The sequence below is a fragment of the Poeciliopsis prolifica genome, unplaced genomic scaffold (genome assembly GCF_027474105.1).
Source record: "Poeciliopsis prolifica strain line A6 unplaced genomic scaffold, Auburn_PproV2 SCAFFOLD019, whole genome shotgun sequence".
In the NCBI taxonomy this organism is placed as follows: Eukaryota; Metazoa; Chordata; class Actinopteri; order Cyprinodontiformes; family Poeciliidae; genus Poeciliopsis; species Poeciliopsis prolifica.
This window is the reverse complement of record NW_026562394.1, coordinates 8,255,401-8,272,041: the sequence shown is the minus strand read 5'-3', so window position 1 is coordinate 8,272,041 and position 16,641 is coordinate 8,255,401. Positions and strand designations below refer to the sequence as shown.

The window sequence follows — 16,641 nt, the reverse complement described above, 5'->3', positions numbered from 1 at the left end:
CAAAACTATTATTTCTGAATTTCTACTGCAAATACTTCTGGATGCATCGTGGATGCAGGGTGCTACCAACATCTGCCCCATCATCATTTACAACAACCTGCCAGTCCATAATACACATTAATAGCTGAAAATATACTCTGAAAGGAATCTAAGTAATAACTATTATTCCCCCTTTTTACCAAGAAATGCATGTCACCATAGCGATGTCCATAACAGATCAATTTATTGTTAACAATCACTGTTTTGGTATAGCGCACTTCAGCGAATGGAGTAAAGAAAACACAGATTAAAAGAAGGTGTAGCTAACAATAGCAACAAAAAGAAATAAATAGAAAAGAATCTGATTAATGTCTAATAATTCCATGTTCATATGAATACATAACATCTACAGTATAAGTTAATAAATCGAAGCTACTGTATAAATACATCACCAGCATGCACAATATTGTTTCTTATGGAGAATATTGGAGCGGTTATCATCTCACACTGAAGAGACAGTATAGTAGGCAAGTGCATTTTCTTGACCAAGAAGAAACGGAAAACAAAGTTAATCCACAAACCTCAAATCTGCTCGTACAGCTTCCGCTTTAACAATGCGTGTGCTCTGCTCACAAATTAGTTCGTTATTTAGGTCTGTGGTTCAGAGATCCTGTCGATTCGTGGAAAAGACAGCGTTACCTGCAGACGGACATTTCAGTCAGTGTTCTCTCGATTTGCTCATCTGGATCAAATTGCTTCCCCACAAACACAAGGAGCCAATCGAAGATGTTACAGTAATGACAATACTGACAATAAGAGTTAGGTGTCCAAAAACGGGTCGTTTATTTAAGAAAGCACATCAGCACATGAGAGGGACAAGCTGCACTATGTTTTTTTTTTTTTTTTTTTTTTACTGTATAAGTTTGCAGTTTTAGTTACAGTATGACTGACCATGTGACTGAGCTGGACACATACCTGACACAAAGCAAACAAACAAAAAACCCTTTTTTTTTTCTACGTCTTCAACCGCAGAAATAACCTGCTTTTCACTCAACCACCGTGGACGCGGTGCAACTAAAGATGTTTTCTTTGACGTTACACCACGAACTCCAACATCCCTAACGAGGCCGCGTTCCTCCCCAGAACCCGTCGACTCTCTCACTCACTATCACTCGCCATCTCTCTCTCACTAAGCAAGGCCATGACATTCAAGGTTTGCGCGATTTATTTATTTTTCTTGCTGCCCAAGCATCGAGGAGTGAATTTCTGAATGCTCCTCCCTCTCGCTCGAATACATTAAAACAGCTCCGCTTCATTTGCATGATAAGTCAGTCTCTGGCGGTTGTGAGTATGACGGTTATTCACACCTCGATGGACGACGAACCTCTTTGTGACCCAAGTCGGTACTCTAGCAAATGCTGCAGAGGCTGTGGTGAAGGGAGTTTCATTCTTGGGTGTTTCTCTCTCTCTCTTTTTTATTTTTAACTAATCATAGCGTATTTCTCAAACTAAACACGTCTTCCCTCCTACGATCTTTTCGCTTTTAATTGTGGAAAAATAAAGAACAGCAACCACGTCGGTACCATCGGCTAAAATGGTAGCCGACGTTCCCCCGCCCTCCCGTCTTTTTTTGTTTTGTTTTTTGTTGTTTTTTGTTTAAATTAAGAACTTTTTAACAATTACTATTTTTGTCGTCATTTGTGAGCGCGCGTCTTGTGTTGATTTGGCAGAATGAGGTTTTGGACTCTTTAGTTGTTGCCCTCGCCTCCCTCATCGTCCTGCTGGTCGCTCGTCCACAGCGTCAAGTTGTCTCGAAGCAGCTGCATGATGAGAGTGGAGTCTTTGTAGGAGTCCTCGTTGAGGGTGTCCAGCTCGGCGATGGCGTCGTCGAAGGCGGTCTTGGCCAGGTGGCACGCCTGCTCCGGGGCGTTCTGGATCTCGTAGTAGAAGACGGAGTAGTTGAGGGCCAGGCCCAGGCGGATGGGGTGGGTGGGCTGCATGTGCTCCTTGCTGATCTCGTGGGCCTCGCTGTAGGACTTCTCGGAGGACTCCACCACCGCGGCCCTCTTCTCGCCCGTGGCGACCTCGGCCAGGTAGCGGTAGTAGTCGCCCTTCATCTTCAGGTAGAAGACTTTGCTCTCGTGCTGCGTCTCGTTGCAGTTCTTGATCAGGAAGTTGTCGAGGAGGTTGAGCACGTCCTGGCAGACCGTCTCCAGCTCCTTCTCGATCTTTTCCCGGTATGCCCGCACCATCTCGATCTTCTTCTCGTTGCCGTCGGCCGACGTCTTCTGCTCGATGCTGGAGATGACGCGCCAGGACGAGCGTCTTGCCCCGACCACGTTCTTGTAGGCCACGGACAGGAGGTTCCTCTCCTCGTTGGAGAGCGGTTCGTTCAGCTCTGTGACCTGAAAGGGAAAGCGCGACAAACATGTAGACGTTAACCTTTGTTGAGTAACGTGACAAAAACATATCTGTAACAGAGCTGAAATAATTGTGATGAATCAATTATTGAAGCAATCGATCAATTTTTAATTGCAGTGTACAAATAAAAAAAAAAGCATTTGCTAACAAAAAATATTCAGAGCCGTAATTAAGCCAAAACTATACAAAATATACATTTTACACCTTTGTTTGATAAGGTTTTACCCAATTCACTAAATAACTTCTATGTTGCATTTTAGGCAAAAAAAAAGTATAAAGGCTTTTTATACAATATTGGAAACCGATTAAAACATGCATGAAAATAAGGAATTTAGTGGATATTTTATGTGAAAAATCTGTAGCATGTGCTGAATTTTTTTTTAGAGTGATTACTAAACCAATCTGTTGTCATCTGTACACAAAAAGTTAGTCCTTCAGCCAACAGTGATTCAAATTGCTGTATTTTACTTATTCTCACATTATGTGCTTGGATTTAAACCAATTGCTGTCTATTTCAAAGAAGCGTATCCACATGTTGCGACCACCATCTTTAATTGTAGGGATGGTGTGTTCAGGGTGATGTTGGGTTGTTAAATCTACAAAACAATATTTTGTATGCCAGTTAAAAAAGACTGAGCTCTTCCTCACACATCATTCTACAGGTTTAAATCAAAGGGAACCAGATTTTTTTCTCAGTTTTCCTGAAGATGTTTTGACACCTAGAGGTGAGTGAAAGTCCAGTCGCCTTTGATTTGAGCTTGTTGCAGGAGACATGACTCAGATGGATGAGAAGATACATGGGTCTCATCTTTCCAGACGCTTGCTGAGTCCCCTTGCATTGTTTCAATGGCAAACTACAAATGGGACTTTGTTTTAACAATAGTGTGAGACTCTCTGCAGCTCCTCCAAAGCTACCACGGCCCTCTGGGATGCTTTTCTGAATATTGCTTTTATTGGCCAACTTTTTAAGTGTTTGACTCTATTAATGGGTTGAACGGCACCTTGTTTGTTTTCAAGTTTGAGATATTGTTTTAGGGCGAATGTTTGTATGTGTGGTTTTCATTTGTAAGAAAAAAAAAATATTTTGCCCTTCCACATCACAATTATGAACTACATTGTTTTGACCAAATCATTCTCATGATATCAATCTCTGCATCTGACATCATCCTTTATGGAAATACCTGATTGGCTATTTGCTGCTGGTCGGCCTTTTTACCCCCTTGAGGATGAACAGAAGAGGCATCATTCTAGACCCTTTCTGAGCATAAAGTGTGTTTTTCTTCCCATTTTAGTCATATGAAACTTGTCCTCACATTGCTTTAACTAGAACATTCACTGTTCACAATAAAAGTTTAAAGAATCGGAAGTGGTTATGTATTTTTAAAAAGTAAAAGAGCTCAGATTTATTACAAGCAGAGGTGAAAAAAATCTATAATCTTGTAAAAAGTTGGCTGATAGATGAGGTGGCGTAAGCTTGGTGCTTCTCTCTACTTTTTGGTCTTGCTCTGCATCCGTGGACCCTCCTCTTCAACTTCTATGGGATACGGGGTCATAGTTCAGGTGTTATCTAAGCTTCTGAGATTCTAATCAGCTGCTCCCAGTTGTGAAAACAACACCTTATTACCACAGTTGCACAACGCTCTGAAAGTAAAAAAACTAAGAACAAAAATCCTTGCAAATGATCCAGTGTCTCAATCATAACGGCTATGAACCAATCAGAACTAACGAATCAGAGCTACTCCAAAGTGACGTCTCCATGAGTGGTGCAACATCGACCAACTTAGAAAATTAGAAGCTTTATATTACTATTACTATTTCACCAACAAAAAAAGGAGGAGTAACCCGCACACGTTGTTTGTTTTGGGGTTTAGAAATCCTCATGCAGAACACATGGTGGAGCTGTGGCGTCTGTCTAGAGCAGGGGTCTCAAACTCCAGTCCTCCGGGAGCGCTGTCCTGCAACTTTTAGATGTGCCTCTGCTGCGCCACACCCGAATAGAATAATTAGGTCATTAGCAAGGCTCTGGAGACTTTAACTACACAAGGAGGAGGTAATTAAGCCATTTCATTCCAGCGTTTTGTACCTGTGGCGCATCTAAGAACTGCAGGACAGCGGCCCTCGAGTTTGACAGAAGATGTGAACAACTGGAATCAGCGATGACACTTTATGGGCACGAGTCTCTCAGGAAGCAGGAGCTGTGAAAGACTCGCAGCATCTGTTAATCCCTATCAGCTACAACAGTCACTGTTGATACAAACGGATGTGACTAATCATGTCCTCATCTGCTGAACAAAAAGCTTTTACCTTCATCAACCTCTGCTTTTCTGTCAACTTTTTGATGCATAAAGAAGCTGTCGGTCTGAGTTGTGCTTAAATTGTAGGAGGGAGGAAGGGAGTGAGGTGGGGCAGCAAAGAGCAAGCTGTGATGCAATCTAGTTTCCATGGTAACTGCAAAAACCTGCTTTGTTTCTGAGAGCCTCTCTATCTCTGAAGGAGATAGTGGCCACAAGCTGCTTGCAGAGAGAGCAGATGATGATGATGATGATGATGCGGTGAAGGCTGCAGCATGGTGGGTGGGGAGCAGTGAGAACGGTGAAACCACAAGCAACCTTTTCCACTCGGTCACCGTCTTTCCAGTCACATGAAGGAACCGGAGAAGTCTGCCTTATTGCAGAAAGGAGCAACTTTCAATGACCGCTCCTTTTCAACAGCAAGCCAATAAACAAAAGAGCACACTTTGGAAAACGACTCGGGGGAATAGTCCATCGATGACGAACAAAATGTTGACTTGCCAACAGCAGAATGTAAAAATGTACATTTGTGAGGATAATGCATGTCAAAGTTCTGCAGTTTTAGAGCACAGAACCATCATTCTAATTAACTCTATTTCTGTCTTTTGTATGGTAATAATACTTGCCAGATGGTGAGCCCATATTTCTGTTTGTATACTTTTTTCACCAACCAGCTGGTGATCAGGACAGTTTTCCAACTTATCCAACTTAACCAGTCCTCCTTAAAAATTCAAAAACCCAGTAAACTTTCTTTAGAGAATACGACTCAGTTACTCTAGTGTTCAAAAGGTTGCGATGGCAGAGCACAGGTTGGAGATCGGATTAGATTGCCTGGGTTTTTTTCTGAGTGTCCTGGTTTCCTCCCTCAGAACGCAAACATGCCTTGTAAATCACGGTTAGGTGTGAATGTAGGCGTTAACAGTTGTTCCTATGCTGGTTCTGTGATGGGGCCGGGTACCCGTCTTGTGGCCCACTTATCGCCTACAGGCCTTGGTTGAAATGTATCCTGCTGCCTGTGACTCCAAGCAGAATTAAGTGATCAAATAAAAGTTTAAAGGGAATCTGACGAACGACAAAAGTTGTAATTTCACATCCAAAAAACTGGAAGTAAGAGGTCTATAATCCAATATTTGTTTTAAAAGAATGATCTATGTATCCATTTATCTATAGGGCTGAATTATCCCTGGCGATGTTTTCACAGTAGAAAAGCTCTTTTAACTGCAGTGTTACAGCAAAATAAATTAATGATTTTATAACTGAACACATCGAATGGTAAATCGGAGATATGTTCTTGCTGTATTGCAGGAACATATATAATCTGTAATACAGTCCCATACATTATTCCATTCCAATATGTTTTATTGTAAGCATTGATGGAAAAGTTTTCAATCATCACTACAATGATGATTGAAAATTTTAAACTTATCAAGTGCAGTGATGATAAATACAAGAAGTGCTGCATGACTATGCATTTTTGTCGATGATAAAATCAAACCGTCTTTAAACACTAACAAAAATGGTACACACCTCCGACATCCTTCTGTGACAGTAATAAATGTTACATTTAAGTTTTTTGCTGCATTTATCTGTTTATCCTACTTATGACTATGTGTTGCTTCCGAAACAGCCGCAGCTAAAACGACTTGAGGAGCAGTTCTCAAAACTTCAGTATAGAAATGGACAATGACCGGTCAACCACAGACACATGCAATCATAAAAGCAGTTTAGAGTATCAGATGAAGATAACTTGCAGGAGAAAGCCAGAACAATTGGAGGGATTCGATTCATTTTTGAGAAGAATGCAGAACTGAAGGCTGGTACAAGATTAATTTACTAATTTGAAAAAGTTCCGATTTTTTTAGTTTTTGATTGCCTGGTCACTACTTTTAGCTATAAACCACTCATTAGTCATTTCTAGTTGCATCTTTTCTAGTAATCCTTTTTAAATCTGCCAAAGCAAACAATGGAGAATGAATTGATCATTCATTCTCCATTACAAGACCAACCAGGTTGGAGAGAAACAAACTACTTTGTAAGCGTAAAGCCCTAAAATTGTGTCAATATATGCGAGAAGACACTGGGTAAAATAAGTCATTTTAATGACATTTAGAAGTTGCTCCAAGAATCTTCTACAAAGCCTGCCGGACAGAGATACGTGCAGAGCTCTAGAGGGTTATATTAGTTTGTCTAAAGACTGTTATTTATTTCTTAAGACATTGTAAAAATTACAACTGTTGTAAATATGCCGACCTTTGTTCATGAAGTGTGAGGAAATGCAAACAATAAGAAGGTACATATTGCGTAACACTAAGGGGAAAGTCCTCCTCAACCTTCTTCATTTGTTCTACCAAAAACACCTTATCAGCACTCCTTTACCTCAACCCATCAAAATGCAGTCAGAGCCATTGATTATTTTCCCTGCAGCAAACGTAACCAGTAGGTTTGGGTCAGCTCTGGAGAATCAGAGGTCAGGGAAACAATGCCTGAACAACTGATCAGTACAAACATGGCTGCCTTTGTTCCAGAGGGCTGCAGGGCAAGCAGAAGGCCCCAACGGAAGCTGCGGTGCGGGGATGACAATAGAGCTCTGTTCACCCATGCAAATCATCAATCGCGCCTGGTCTGCCGTGACTCATCCCAACTGGCCAGTCAAACTTCCAAACATCTGCATGCTAATGCAAACAAAGGCCAGGCAGGACAATCAATAGCTTCCTCTATGACAAATCTCTGCATGACCCTGTAGTGCCTAAGTGGGGTAAGTAAAAGCATAGCTCCTTATATTTTCATTAAATACATTTCTCTCCACATAATGAAGGCGTGCCACAATCCCACAGATCCCCCTTCTTTGTGTTCCATGCATTCCCCTTTTTTTTTTCCTGCTCAATTGGGTCTGCACCCTGTTCTACTCTAACCTGATGTGACAACCCTCTCTGCAAACCCCTTTTCAAGCAGCAGAGCACAAAGGCGCCAGGGACGACCTGACGTCACGGACGGCGTGAATAGGGTTAGCCGAATCGGCCACAAAGAGCTTGGCGGTAAGACGAGCGTTCTCTCGCTCCTTGTTGCTATGATACCACATGCAACGATAGTTATTCCTGTGATTACAGCCAATGTTTGAGTAAAACCATAAGACACAGAAAGGGCTTGTTCATTAAAGGAAGGATGCCTTGGTAGGCCTCTGGACTGATATAGAGGGAGGCGAGATATTTGTTCCTGTTTGCTGGAGAGTGTGTGTCCCAGCTATACGCTACGTTCATGTCTGTTTTTTTGTTTTGCATGCGTTGCTTTGAAGGTAGAAATTAAGAGTTTCAGATCATCTATAAGATTTTTTTTTTTTAAAGTGGAGCACTTCCTTGGCGTGGCGATTCTCTGACCATCTAGAAGTGGTGGATTCCTGTTGGGGGCCTACGCCTCCAGGAGCTGTCGAGAAAGACACAGGGATAAAGCTGGGCTCTGGTAGAGATCCCTCCCTATTGATCTCCCCGGCGTTAGCTCACCATATGGGGCGGTAATGTGCCCCCTCCCATGGTCCTTCTGACCTCTGGCTACCATTACAGGGGCTGGTGCCTTGCATGGGGACAGGTTTCTGGAAGAGGGCGACTGTACAAGATAGTTTTGGCGCTCGAGTTCTCTTATTCAGTGTCTCTTTGACCCAGGAGGTTGCTGCTCCTTGACTTCAATGATAACATATCTCTATATGGAGCAAATGGCTGTTCTGGGTTGTAACTTATGTCTGTCTGCTGCCTTCTAGAGCTGTCCTTTGCTGATATTAGGTGCTCACTAGTGCAGGCTTTCTACTGTTCTCACCCTTCCAAACAACTTTGCACCTCCAGGTAGCAAATTCACACGCATACACCCACTTAACACAAACACACCTCTACACATACGTTCAGCTCTGTGTGTTTGAAAGGTGCTGAGGATGCCAAGAAAGAATGTGGTTCATTCTGTTAAAGGAAATTATTTCTTTCTAATCCACAAGCTTGATCAATATGAGCGATTGCTGCATAGTCAATCATCTACTGTCACCATCTAATCTCACTGGAGAACGGATTGCTGCAAATTTATTGTCTGACAATTGAGTGTTGAATTGTCAGGCCAAGTGCCTAAAAGATGCACTTCAGTTTCCATGTACGAGCATGAAGAAAATATATTGAGTGGGATATTTATAGTTACTACTCATGTGATTGGTTTGGGTAGGTGTGTCAGGAAAAAGCCTGAGGATTCCACAATTATTTCCACTCCATCTCCTGGTGATTGAGTTTGTGTATGAGGAAAGAAAAAAATTTGAGAAAATAAGCAGCTGCTAAGCTGCTTCCTATGGAAGTAAAGACATTAGGTCTTGTCAAATAAACTTGATGATGGTGTGTATGTAGGTGGAAACAGTGGGTGTTTTTATAGTACTTTGTGACTCACCAATGAGTCAAAACTAATCCCTGTGCCACTCTGAAACTTCCTGAGACAAAACTGGGTGTTTTTATAACCAGACTGAGATTTAGGAGTTTTGTCTTGCAAGGAGGAACTCCAAGTCTGGCACATCCATCCGTCAGACTGAAGGATGGAATCAGAAGAAGAAGGAAATACTGCAAAGAAGATGAAATGAAATTGTGAAAATTTCATAAGACTAACTACCAGCTAGTTAAGCAATCAGAGACCAAATGAGATTTCTGTGTTGCAAGGCACCAGTGCAGAGAAATTATAGGCCATTTATACTGAGAAAATCAAGATAGCCAAAGCTGTGAAAAGAAATGAATCTCCCATTTAATATTTATTTTGTGACATGTTTTGGTTTTATAGTTTTCATGTTGTGATCATCTATACATGACAACAGGGTAAAGCTAACGTCAACTACACTTTTATTCACTGGAAAAACGTTTTGACATTATAGTGGATATAAGTTAAATAGCTACTACCTTTTAGGATTAAGAGTGAAAATAAAACGCCACAGGGTCATGACCCTCAGTTCTCTCTGAGCTGATGTCATCTCCTATTGTATGGATTATACTGTAATGCTGAGCAACGCTGAACATTCACACCCGCTTGCTGTGAAGGACGTATTTTTAGCATCTGCAACATATGTGTTGACTTGGGAAGATCAGTCACATCTGCTGCAGAGCTATATTTATAAATGCTGACGGTTTGATTTCATATGTGGCAACAAATGAAAGCATCAATAAAACATACATTTGTCCTTGATTTACGGCCTTAATATGCCTGACTGTGCGCCGCTCTATGGGTGTATTTATCTAAAACCTAATCAACATGCTGAGCTCATCTTACATTAAATATCAGTTTGTATAATGTATGCAGCTCAGTAAATCTTCTAATGCACCAGAGAAAAAAAAATAGCTTGCATAGAGGAATGCGTGTAGCTCATTAGGTATGATGGAAGTCCTGGCTATCTGGGACATGCATTTTCTTAGACAGAGCTCTCCAACACAGTGTGTGTGAGAGAGCGAGAGCGTGAGCATAAATTCAAACTAATGGAGTCAGCGCATTAAGACGGCGTTCAAGCATTGTTGGTTAAACACTGGATGGATACTGGGATGGGGCTGGTAATTGTCAGATAAACAGAATCTTGTCACTGGTAGCTGCCGAGATGTACTGTGTTTTTATGCTGGATTTGACTACTTGTGATGTATTCAACTACTGATCAATAACAGGAAACTGATAAGAGCCGTTAAATGAACAGAGGGGGCCACAAGATGCAAACACAGGGACAGCCTTTTAGCACAACTTGAAGACAATCCTTTAAAACTCTGACAAGATTATTTTTTGGTTGCATGGAAGGGCTGCTGCTCTTTGCCCATGTGGGTAGTATGATGTAATAGCTTCTTAGCCTACTGTAGCATTGAAAGCTTTTTATATAAATTAACTGTCAAATGGACTCAACAAGGCTGGAATGAAATGGAGAGTGGATTTTGTCGCATTTGCAGAAACGGAGCTACACCAGTCAAGAAATCAGAGATCAAAACTGGCCAGTTTTTCAGTAATCAATTTACTGAATTATCAAAGCTTAATAATAATAATACCATGTTTCAGTTCTAGAAAAAAATGATCTAAATCTGTAAAAAATTGGGAGTTGTAGGTATGACCTGAAATAGAAAATGAAATCTGTACCAGTCAGGATAACCTGATCCCCACATCACTACAATACAACTATAACAAACAGCAGCACCAGGATGTGCCTAAAAACAGTCAGATGTGTGGTTAACATGAGGTATAACACATGTTGTCATTATACCGATTATATCGTAGTCGTTAATCATGTCATTAATGCATCTCAGGGCTTAATGTTTTCATAATTTGTGTGATACATTGACATTTTAAAACCAAATCTCATTAGCGAAAAGTGGGATTTAAAGGGAGTTTCTGTCAAAAGCTTAAAATTAGTTATTGCCTTGTGGCTGTAGCTAACTTATTATGCTAGTAGATAGCTCAATAGGACCGAAGACAAAGCAGTACCAACATAATTAAACAGCAAATCATTGCAGATATATAATAATCATCTGTAACCATTGTCACATTTGTACTGGAAGGTTATCTACAAAAAGGACGGTAATTATTTCACGTGGGAAATGAAAGTAGGAGGCAATTAATGATCTTCCTGTGTGAAATATACTGAGAAAGATGCAATTTAAAGGACGACATGGTAAACGTTTGTAAAATAGTGTTCTGATAAACCTCTGGCCTTTTAGACTTTGAACCGTTGTAAGATAGCAGCGGTTTACTTTGGTCTTGGACGTTAGCTTTAGCCTCTTGGAGCGGAACAGCTAATCTGTCTGAATCAGAGCTCAGATTTGGGAAAGCCGACACACCAATGCTGCACAAATTCTAGTTGCAAGCATTTGTTAAAGGTTGCGCTGCTAAATGCTAGCAGCAAAATAGGCCCATGTGGGAATGTTTTCTGAAGCGGAAGGTTTTTCAACCATTTGTGCCTTGTGTCAACAGAGTCAACTAAGACGGCAGCAACGGCATTTTTATGAAAGCGCTGACATATTAGTGCAACCACTGACCTGACATACAACCCCAAATGTGTCATAGTTGTACAAAACATGGTTGTCTTGTAGTTTATTAGTTTATTAGCTCAGCTTTGTTGTCATTCCACACAAACGATTTCATTTGCATTTTGTTGTTTGGCATATTCGTTGTCTTGGCGCGTCTACAGCTAACACGTGGAGAATTTGGGTGCACACTCCATGCTAACCATCACTTACATGTGGCTGGAGGGGGGAACAGCATTTTGTTCTCTGTGGTAAAATCGTATCTAGAACTGATTCTCTGTGGACAAGATTGTTCCAGTTTTACAGACTGTTTATTCCTAATTGTAATACCAGATTCATGGCCATTATAGTTTGAGTTCAAACTGGTAAAAAATAACTTTTTGGTACAAACAGAATGGACTATTTTACTAAATAAATATCTGCTGTATGTAAGACATGAAAGTCATTACTCTTTTTTTGCTGTTTCTTTAAGGGTGCCTTCTGAATTAGTAGCTTTTAACTTTAAAACTGACTGCTGCATGCTGCAAGAAATAACAACCCTCCAAATCCAATAATGTTGGCAAGAACAATTACCAATGCAGGAAAAAAAATCTCAAGATCTAATTCACCCAGATCTTGTAAAGCCAGTGGTTAAAATTCAGCCCTGACATCAGCCCATCCTCACCCACTTTAGTAGGGCTTGGTCCTGATCCCTTGTACTTCAGAGAGCACAGAGGGTGCAGCATGTTCCACCAACCTGGTTATTTGGTTCATTCACCACTGAGGCTTTTTGCCATGGCTGCAGTGGCAAGGGATTCCCTTCAAGTGATGGGCGAGGCCCCGTTGCTCTGTGCTGCAGAGCGACTGGCTGGGTCAGGGGCAGCTCTGTCCCTCTGACTCGGCATAAATGGGGAGGGGTGGAGCTGGGGTCCCTGCTGGCTACCACTAGAGGCCGGTCCTATAAGCAACATGGACTTCTGCCAATCTCAGCTCATGTCTGACTTCTTTAAGCCTCAGCTGACATTTGTTCATTCTTTGATCTGAAGTGGTCTTGTTTTCTGAATTAGTCTCTCGTGGTGTAAAGGTGAGAAGGATTCCCATCTCTAGATACTCCAACATGATCTACACTCACTACAAATAAAGACTGGGGACTCTATTGTAACTATTACTCTTTTTTTTCTTTTTCTTTTTTTTTTTTTTTTTTAAAGAGCTTTGGCACAGAGTTTCCTAATTTTTGTCCACTCCCATGTGAACTCAGTGTCCATACACGCTGAGGTGGGGGGGAAATACGAGTGAGCAGCAGCCTTTGTGCAGCTGGGATAAAAAAGCTGCATGTGAAATGGTGCACTACGGGCGGGCCTGTGCTGCTGCATCCTGGCAGATGCTGCGGCACGCCTCTGTGTGGGAACCTGCTGGAGGAGGAGGAGGTCCGGGACGCAGGGATGCGGCTGCCGCACAGCATCCTTAAAAGAAAAAAAAAAAACAGCGTTTATGATCGGTGGTGGAGAGGAGGGGGGGGTGGGACGTGCACTGAGATAAATCTGGCGAAAAAGGCGTCGGTCCACCGACACCCACGTCTGACAGGTTCCTATGAGTTCTGCGCAAATCGATTGCGAACAACCTTCAGCTTGCATTGCCCCTTTTACCCCCCCCCCCATGCGCAAAATGCGCAGCGGCCAGGGATTGCCCCGACCCCGTGCAGCTAAGACAACGGTGGCTTTTCCCAGCTAAACGGACGGCTCATTATGTCGCGTGGAAACCGGAACACGACCATCAGCGAATCCTACTATGTCACATCATCGTGAAATCGCGGTACCACCTATAGCTCGCCCTCTCCTGCAACATCTCTCGACAGGATCCTTCTGGTTTTCTTTCAGTGTAACAACAAACATTTTTACATATATTAGGACAGACAGCGATCGGATCACTTGAATGTCTTAATGTGAGCATTTTTTTTTCCTCTTTCAGTGCGCTTAAATCACACAAGCCTGGCCGTGTGTGGGTGTGTGTGTGCGGGTGTGTGTGTGTGTGAAGGATCCTGTTGGAAAAGGCACCGCCCCAAGATCAAACAGTCCGCATTCAGACAACGACAATCCATCGCAGCTCAGCGCCAACAAAAAGCCGCAGATTTACAGTAAATCACTGATTTTTGATCTCATTATAGCGGATCAGATCACTGATACGCAGAGAGAGAGGGTGGAGTGGGTGAGGTGGGGTGGAGGACAGGGACGGGCCTTCATAGCCCCGTTCAATATGATGTGTTCCCAGACCTGATCTGAGCTGTGATTTACCGCTCTCTGCAGCAAGTCTTTCTCATAAATGCGCTCTTCAATCAGATGTTTCATACACCAATTTTGATTGGCTGCTGCGGTAAGGCGAACGCGCGCCAGACCGGAGTGCGGCGGGGCTGCGTTCCCCGCTCAGTCCCGCAGCTTTCTCACTCACACACGCACGCGCGCGCGCGCACACACAAACACACACACACACGCCCAGGCTCGGACGTGGTCCGGTAATTGCCGCACAAAAGTGGGCCTGAGAGAAGAAAGGTCATTACGGCGGAGAGGGCTACTTACCGACTTCATGGCAGCTGCCATATCGTCATACCGCTCCGCCTGCTCGGCCAGCCTGGCTTTCTGCACCAATTGCTCGCGGTCTACCATCTTAGAGGCCGGTTGTGGTGCTTGCCCGCCGTGCGTTTCGGTCGTCGCTGGGAGCTGTAACGCGGATGTCTGGACGCGGTGCAACGGTGCCGGGTGCTGTCGCCGCAGCTGCTGCCTGCTGTCTGTCTGTCTGTGTTGCCTGCGCCGACGGGACACCCCTCCCCCTACACGAGCACTTTCCCTGGCTCGTGTCGCCACCCAAAAAGGCGTGTCCACCCGGAGTGACGTAACGACCCAGGCAGCCGAACCCGAACCCGAAAGAGTTCGGGTTCATACCAACCAGCATAAACACGTTTTGCTGTTATAGGAATGTAAAAGCCTCGTTTCGTCTCATAAACGCCCCTGTTGCAATATGAGGGAGAAGATGAATACTCATGGTGAAATGAATGAATGAAAAAAAGTTAATGACGTCAAAAATCCCTAAAACCCTCTTAAAGAAATGGGGCATTAGGTGTTACTCTGGTAGGAATAATGACATCAGCCCCATTTTAAAGGAATACTTCTGATTTTTTCATTTTTCACTAAAAGTTGCTGTATGTAACTTTTATTAAAATCTGTTTTTGTACATATTTGTTAAAACCGTCACCATGTCGTGACGGATAATCTGTGAAAAGACTGACCTTCCTCCTTGAGCTTTTATTACCGTGTGGGGATGGAGGATGCGCCTCACCAAAAACTACCAATCAGAGCCAGGAGGAAGGTGTTACTGCTGTCAATCATCCTCGTGTACTCACAGCGATATGCAAATGGCTGAGAAATGACTTTTACAGGAAAAAAAGCTTGTCCTCCATCATTGGTGCCTATGCTAACTCTGTGTTAGACTTCCTCACCCTCCTTCATGTAACCTCTGCTGTGTTCCTTGACGCAGTTTTTTTTTTTCCCCAACGTTCTCAAACAAACCTTTGAGGCCTTCACAAAACATCTGGATTTCTACTGAGATTAAGTCACATAGTGTATAGTAACCAGGAGACTTGTAAAGGCAAACAGTTGAACTTTCATTTAAGGGCATCAGTGTAGTCACACCTTGTGGACTTTTGTGGAAAAGTATATATAGTTTTTAAAGCATGTCTAATTTTTTTGCATAACTATTCACTCAAACTACACTGGTCTTCCACATAAAAATCCATGGAAAATGTGGAAAAGTTTGAACAATAAAGTCACTTTATTTCAAAGTGTTCACCTAAGTCTTAGGCTGAAATCTTCAGATTTTACTTTTAACTGCTGTAGTTGTCGGCGAGTGTGGTTTGTTTAAACTACACTTAATGCTGTAAACTGGATATTTTAAGTGTATCCAAAAGTAAGTGTAAAATTTTTTTGTAACAATTGATCATTAATGTTTTATTGTAGTGCCTGTTTCACAAGCTGGAAAAAAAAAAGTGTCTGCGGTTTTTTAGAAACCCAGAGTGAGCTACAAAGTTTAAAATGAATTAACTTGTCAAAGTTACGTTGCAGTAAAGTCTGTACTGTAATCTCAAGCCAGGACAAGAACTGTGCCAAGAATCACATTAGCAGAACTTTACCAGTCAGCTGGGTTCCCAGTTTACAATAATTGGGATGCAATAATGCTGTGCTAATAACATATTCAGACACTTAAACTGCCTGCTAACTGCTGCGTTTTAATAGTCTGTCATTTTTACCTAGAAGTTGGAATTTCTAAGTTCGAAGCTGAAAAACGCCTCAAACCCAAAAAGCCTCTGAAGTCATAGTTTCAAATGGAAAACTCCAGTATATCTAGGTGGATTCCCAACTGTGTTTATAATTTCAGATTTCCATCTCAGACTTGTCAACAGGAAGGGCCCCCAAAGTTGGGAACCTGATTCTGAAGTAGAAGGACCGCTTGCCTCTAAATTATGGCTGCCATGCGTACAATCACCTGGATGGCTCCAGCTTGAAATTGTTTTTTTAGACTTGGACACTTTGTGTCTGTACGTATCAGTTTCCGGTCAGCGCACTGTTCAATTCCTGGTAGTTAAAGCCTTGCAAAAGCATTGATATAATTTGAACATTTTTAGATCTTGTCAGGTAAAAACCATTTTTTTCAGACTAATGTAAAGTAATGCATAGTTGTGAAGTTGGAGGAAAATCATTATGGAGTTTTTCTATTTTTTTAAGACCAATAATCTAAAAGTGTGGCACGCATTTCTATACAGCCTGAACTGATGCCAACGAGGACTAAAATAATAAAGCTGAATGCACTAGAGAGGCACTTTTCTTCTTAAAGGCAAACATAAAACAGCTGTCATATGAATGTATCTTCTCAAACAATAAACCAAATCATGCATTCAGGTTCCTGATAGTTTTTTTTCTTTG

At 42.2% G+C, this 16,641-nt stretch overlaps 1 protein-coding gene across 1 annotated transcript; it reads right to left on the bottom strand.

Annotated features, from left to right (window-relative positions):
* Positions 1-204: 204 nt before the first annotated feature.
* Positions 205-14,507, bottom strand: ywhag1 (3-monooxygenase/tryptophan 5-monooxygenase activation protein, gamma polypeptide 1). The gene is made up of 2 exons (XM_055043414.1): positions 14,245-14,507; positions 205-2,384 (listed from the first exon to the last, which is right to left on the bottom strand). The coding sequence occupies exons 1-2, from the start codon at positions 14,329-14,331 to the stop codon at positions 1,728-1,730; spliced, it is 744 nt and encodes a 247-aa protein (XP_054899389.1). The 5' UTR covers positions 14,332-14,507; the 3' UTR covers positions 205-1,727.
* Between the last annotated feature and the right edge of the window lie 2,134 nt (positions 14,508-16,641).

What these genes read in the sequence shown, in the direction of transcription:
- ywhag1 (XM_055043414.1), bottom strand. Translation starts at nt 14,331, where the DNA reads ATGGTAGACCGCGAGCAATTGGTGCAGAAAGCCAGGCTGGCCGAGCAG. An exon ending in TGGCAGCTGCCATGAAGTCG is followed by an intron (nt 2,385 to 14,244) that starts GTAAGTAGCCCT and finishes TTTCCCTTTCAG; the next exon opens with GTCACAGAGCTGAACGAACC.